This window comes from Parambassis ranga, chromosome 22 (assembly GCF_900634625.1).
Source record: "Parambassis ranga chromosome 22, fParRan2.1, whole genome shotgun sequence".
Taxonomy (NCBI): Eukaryota; Metazoa; Chordata; class Actinopteri; family Ambassidae; genus Parambassis; species Parambassis ranga.
In genome coordinates this window covers 6098901-6105405 of record NC_041042.1, presented here as the reverse complement: position 1 = coordinate 6105405, position 6505 = coordinate 6098901, and the positions used below count along the sequence as shown (strand labels likewise).

The 6505-nt window shown below is 41.9% G+C and overlaps 1 protein-coding gene across 1 annotated transcript; it reads left to right on the top strand.

Moving 5' to 3' along the window:
- The first annotated feature begins 346 nt into the window (after positions 1–346).
- Positions 347–1873, top strand: six6a (SIX homeobox 6a). The gene is made up of 2 exons (XM_028395607.1): positions 347–918; positions 1708–1873. The coding sequence occupies exons 1-2, from the start codon at positions 347–349 to the stop codon at positions 1871–1873; spliced, it is 738 nt and encodes a 245-aa protein (XP_028251408.1).
- Positions 1874–6505: the final 4632 nt, after the last annotated feature.

Below are 6505 nucleotides of genomic sequence, written 5' to 3'. Positions count from 1 at the left end.
TTTAATTCTTTCGTACATTCAATCTCAGCCAACCTTGAAAAATACATCGCTGCTCCGGCTATATTTTTCTTGCACCTTCAGCCCTTTGCCTGCCAAGTTTGCGAAGCCCGAGGATGCGGTAGCCGGCCCCACTCAGCTTCGTCCCTCCTCCGCGGCGTTTGGTGTTTGCGTTTTTCACGGCTGGTCAGACGATTGGTTCGGTAACTTTGGGATTGCCTTGGTTTTTTGTGGGTCTTGGATTGCCTCGGCTCACGGAAAGAAGACGCGGAGGACTCGACGCGGAGGAGAGAGAGAGAGAGAGAGAGGGGAGAAAGGAGGGGGAGAGGGAAACACAGGAGAAGCCTCCATGTTTCAGCTGCCCATCTTGAATTTCAGCCCCCAGCAGGTCGCCGGGGTCTGTGAGACTCTGGAGGAGAGCGGGGACGTCGAGCGCCTGGGCCGCTTCCTCTGGTCGCTGCCCGTCGCGCCAGCGGCCTGCGAGGTCCTCAACAAGAACGAGTCGGTGCTGAGGGCCCGGGCCGTCGTCGCTTTCCACACCGGTAATTTCCGTGAACTCTACCATATCCTGGAGAACCACAAGTTCACCAAAGAGTCACACACGAAGCTGCAGGCGCTATGGCTCGAAGCGCACTACCAGGAGGCTGAGAAGCTGCGGGGCCGCCCGCTGGGGCCGGTGGACAAATACAGGGTGCGGAAGAAGTTCCCCCTACCCAGAACCATATGGGATGGAGAGCAGAAAACCCACTGCTTCAAGGAGAGAACCCGGCACTTGTTAAGAGAATGGTATTTGCAGGATCCCTACCCAAATCCCAGTAAAAAGAGGGAGCTTGCACAGGCTACTGGACTTACACCCACACAAGTAGGAAACTGGTTCAAAAACCGCAGACAAAGAGACAGAGCGGCGGCTGCGAAGAACAGGTGAGCCACATGCACCCATGACATGATTTTAGAATAAAGCTGCAACATTCAAATCATTTTAACACGTGAAGAAAAACACAGATCTGTGCATGTGTAGAGGTTCAGTTTGTGGTTACAAAACAGGCGTGGTTGCAGCCACCCAGGACATGATTCCTCTGGATGTTGGATTCAAAATCCTAACATCATGTTTTTTTTATAATCTGCATAAAAAGAAAAAGAAAAATGGCCAACAAACAGCTGGAATCTTTCCTGTCATTTTTTGGATAATGTATTGAATTACTCTGGAAACATGGTTTTATTTTTAATTGTTAGTACTGGGCAGCATTCAGGCATGAACCCATGAGCTGCATGGATGCATAGCCCCATAACAACAGCAACAATAGCAGAAACACAACTCTAATATTTGTTTTTTTTTAATGTGGTTTAAATCATGATGTCCTCTACAGCTGTAACTAAATGTATCTGTTGAAAGGCCTGCTGCAGTGTGGGCTGAGATAACAGTGCTGTTGGTCATATTTAGTAATAACGCTAAAATGACCTTATAAGCTATACATTTATTTCTGAAATATAGATTTTAAATATTATATTTGTGACTTTGCTGTAGCCAGAGAGTCCAATTTTATTGGATATAATACAAGCTGTATTAATTCATTTCAAATGCATTTGGTTTCTATATTTCATTTCATTTGTTTTATAAAAGTAAAAGTTTCAGGGTTTTTTTTAACACTGCAGAGTGAATAAAAATGTTTATACTGGAATTGACAAACGTTTTCCTTGTCGTCTGCCCAGGCTCCAGCAGCAGGTCCTGTCCGGCGGCTCGGTTCGCTCCCTGGCGGACGAGGACGGCACCGTGGACCGCCTGGGGAACTCATCCAGTCCGGAGGCCAGTCTGTCCAGCAAAGCAGCCGCCTCGGCCATCTCCATCACCTCCAGCGACAGTGAATGTGACATCTGACGGGCAGATCGTGGGTGTTAATGAATTGAAGGGGATACAAGAGGAAGACAATCTAATAAAACAAGTCATAGTGCCTGCGTTGAGTTAAACACACACACACACACACAAACACACACACTGATTTGACAGCTGCCAAAACGTGAGGGGATCTGTGGTCTGCGGTGGACTGCCCGTTCTTATCCTTTTAGGCCAATAGCCTACTTTTTTGGTGTTTTACCAACGTGTGGATAACTGAACTTAATACGGACGAAACACATTTCACGGACTAATAAATCAACGCTTCGAGATGAACCGTTAAAAAAGAAGAAAATAAAAGAAAAAAAAGGAAAGGGGATGAGGGCATCCAAACGCGCCTAACCTGCTGTTCTCTGTGGGTATTTCATGTTGAAAAGAACTGTGATATTTTTACTTTACTTTCAAAGTTTTATAAATAATGTTTATTTGCCTATTTAAAAAACGATCTGCTCTTGTCTCTTCGAATTTCATATTCATTTGCTTGGTGTTTTTAATACTTACCTTGTACACAGGTAAACCTGTTGAGCATGCGCGCTTTAGTGAAAATGTGTTTCAGTAAAAGAAAAAAAAAGTAAAGATAACTTAATAAAATAATTGTTCATCAAGAGAGTTTAAAGTTTTTTTATTTGAGCTGTCGTGTGGAAGCAAGGCTCAGTGGTCATAATGAAATTCTGTTAACATTATAAAAATCCTTTTGGCTGTTTTCATGAAGTGAAACATTTTCATGATCATGGTGCCACGGTGCTATATTCCCTGACACGTTTTCAGAGCGAAGCCTAATTGGCCAACATGCTTTGCGTCCTGTAATGCATGGTGACAGCGAGAGGTCACGCTGAGGCCGGCTCACTAACCCGGATGATCTGCGAGAGAGATCATACAGATCAAAACAGCAGATTGTGAACCTGGGCTTTACGCTGCACACGGAGGACACACAATGTACAAACAAATCGTGCAAGTGTCCATTTTCCCAAGACATCAGTAATCAGAGCGCGCAAACTGAAGCTTTTAAATGAACAGAGAAGGGGCCGCAGCCCTCTAACCATGGGCTGGATTATATGCTCAATCTGTGAAATACATCACCACATTTGTGCCGCATTATTCTGCGCCTACTTGTCCTGTGTGATGTTGAAATTACAAATTAATATAGCCTATTTGTGCGGTAGATTTTTAGTTAAATAAGAGTCCAGATGTTGACACTTGCGATTTAAAAGCTATATTTCCTTTGATTTTCTGTGATTTGCAGCGTCCCTCCACTCAGACAGCACCATTCTCTTCCAGGCTAAAAAAAGGTTTTAGTGAAATAATCTGCACCCACATTTTCTGCTGAACTGGCGTATATTCAGTGACCTGTATGTTTTTACGTTGTAACAAAAAGAAGATAAAAGCAAAGTGAGCAAAAGCAGAAGTTCAGCTCTTCCAGTTGATGGGCCAACCACCTGGTTACCTCCAATTTGCAATTAATTAGGCTACAGTAACTTATGAATCAGACAAAAGCCTTTCAGCCTCAACAAAGAAAAGGCTAAATCTGTGGAGAGACGGAGGGGGAACAAGTGAAAGGAAATGAATGTTTTTTTTTTTTCATTTTTGCTCCTCTTTCAAACAAAATAGGACAAAATAGCTAAATATTTCCGTTTCTATTCAGAGTAAGGACGAGATGAAAAAGTCTTTCTCGCAGTCAATACGGTTGTCAAACTGGTCAGCGGTAATCAGTGCTAATGATGGGTCTGGGGTCCCAGCTCGGACAAAGGGGGCCCTGCCGCTGTTTTGTGAAGAGAAGCGACCGCGGGTCCCTCTCCAAAGAAAAGGCTCCTGTGAGGATGGTCTGGGGCACGGAAATCACAACTTCTCCACCGGGTGGGAGTGTGTGTGTGTGTGTGTGTCTGCAGTGTGAACTCATGGCTTGGCCTGTTAAAAGGATTTAATCACTGTGTAATTGTTTTCTGACTTGTAGTAGCCTGCTCACTGGCACAGGGCATTGGTTATGCCTCAGTCATTGTATTAATTATTTCACACAATTTGTTAAAATGAAATATCGCGTCTTTTAACTGGGACAGAACAGAATGTTTCTAGGTATTTCAGCTGTAAAATATTTCGTCGAGAGGAGAGATGTGTAGGTGGTGTGTGAGGAAGGGCAGGCTGCAGCCCTGACTACGTCTTTATGGTGGATTGAATCTGTCAGCGTCCTTAAGCGTGCATGTGTGTGTCAGACACTGAGAAGCGCTGCATAGTTTGTTTTTATTAATGATTGTACATCGCAGCTATCTGTCTGCAGAACTTCTGTCTCCGTGCGTTTTGGTATATTAGAAGAAAGGCGATATCCTCGAGCCAGTAAAATAGCCTATATGTTTATATATTTATGTATTAGGCTATATAGTGTAAATACATTTTTAACTTAATGCATAATAATAATAATAATAATAATACATTTGTATTGTAGCAAGAGTTGACTAAGTAATTAATAGGTTTATACCGATATTTAAAGGCGAGGAGCCAGATAAGCCACACCGTCTCCTCTCTTGAGTTGCGCAACAGTTGTGTTAATCTCCTTTTTGAGATTTTTTTCCCCCATGCTCTCCTTATTTAATACATGAAAGATAATGGAGCAAAAAGGTCTGAATCGTTCATCAATGTCAGCTCTCACAGGTAAAAATGATCATTTTGTTGGTTGATTTGTGTGAAGTCATATGATTCCTCCAGCTTTGTTGCCCAGCATCCCTCTTTGTCAGTGTCGTGAAGTGTGGATGCGGGATGATGGATATATGCTACAAAAAAAAATGTAAGCCCGCAGCTGCAGAGCCCGCTAACTGCATGTCAAAATGAGAACGGAAAAGATCAACTACATTAGCAGCATATGAGTGTTTTCAGAGCATCCTAAGACGTTTTCAGCTTAATCATGACAAAAGTGTCTGTGATCGTGTTGGTAGGTGAATATTCAGTCGTGCGTGTAGTTTAAGCGATATAGTTTGAAGGCAGGACATATGTGGTTTGAATGCAGAGCAGTTGTAATATGTCTGGGCTCAGTGTGGCTGACACCTGACGTGGCTCTTTCCCAGCAGCCCCCCAACTGTTATCACGCTATCAATGCTTACAATAGGGATATGTAACATGTATGTCAAGCTGTTAATCTCAGTCGCCATAGGACATGCGATGTAAAATATTTCATAACGTGTATGATAGGCTAGATGTATTTTCGACACAGCTACTTTGGTTAAACCTTAAGTGCCCTGTGCAGCTCGGAGGCAGGGGTTTTACGCTTTATTTGGCGCACCTGCACAGGTGTCCTGATGCGGTCCGGAGCGTGTGTGATGATAATTCTGTCAGTTTTTTGATTGACTGTCATGGAAATATGCCTAATTCAGTTGGTTTATGATCAGGATTATACATTTAAAAAGATAAGAAACATCCCACTAAAATACATAAATTAAATTTACAAACAAAAACATCATCGTCAAAAGTTTAATAAAGACTTTAAACAAATATGGAAAAAGATTTTCATTGTCAGTAATAATAATAAGAACACGAATAATAATAAGAAGAATAATATATAATAATAATATATAATAATAATAATCCTTGAGTGGACGAGGTCACGCAGTACGGGAAACGTGTCCTTTCCGTCGGGGTGTTTGTCCTCAAACCTCTTCGATCTGCGCTCTCCATCCTGTGAACACTACAACTTTCTTTTTTTTTTTAGCCCACTGCTTGTTGTTTACAAGGTTACACCAGATTTCACTGTGATCTTTTTTTGGGGGAAAAAAGATATTCGGATGAGAATAGCAGGCGTTTTTCGATCAGCCCATCGTGCAAAGGCCATGAATTTATATCAAAATAAATCATTTGAAGACGCCCCTTTCACCCCGTAGTGTTTTCCAGCCTTGGAAATATAACCATTTGGAAGTTTCTGCGCGCGCTCCCTGAGATGTTTTTTCTGTCCATCTGAGAGGTTTTTTTTTTATCTAACAATGAGAAACAATGTCATGTGTGTATGGTGCTTCACTCTCTTGAAGGCTTCACGGCACCATCGCCATCATGAAGGAGGTGGAACTGTGTGCCAGTGGCGCCCCCTCATGGCTGCTGATTTCTTGTATGGATCAATCGAAGTGCAGCTGGTACTAGATTTTTTTATTTTTTTTGTATTTAAATATTAGATGTACGAATGTGTTAAATTTGATCAAGAAATGTAGTATTTGAAGAAATCACTGCGATAAAGCACAAACAACAGATTCAGTTATTTCCTATTGACTGAACTTCTGTATAAATGATAGCTTATATGACCAAATGACTGCACAGATACAAAGAAAATGAGTGGAAATGCTTTCTGTATTTAACAATTAACCCTCAACGTATATTATTCATACAATGTTAAAGAGGAAAAATCCCTCAGTTGTATAAACTTAACATTACATTTGTTGGACCCCTTTAAAATGTTTAGAGTCTAATATGCCTCAGTCAGCTCATCAGTGGAAATTAACTGTCACTAATGCTGAATTCACTTGAAAGTAACTCTCAGATGATCAAACAATTAACCTACAGCCCAAAAAGAATAAAGAGTAGTTTCCTCTTTTTCCTACTTTGCAAACAGTTCCTGTTTACAGAGACTTTCAGCACCATGGACAG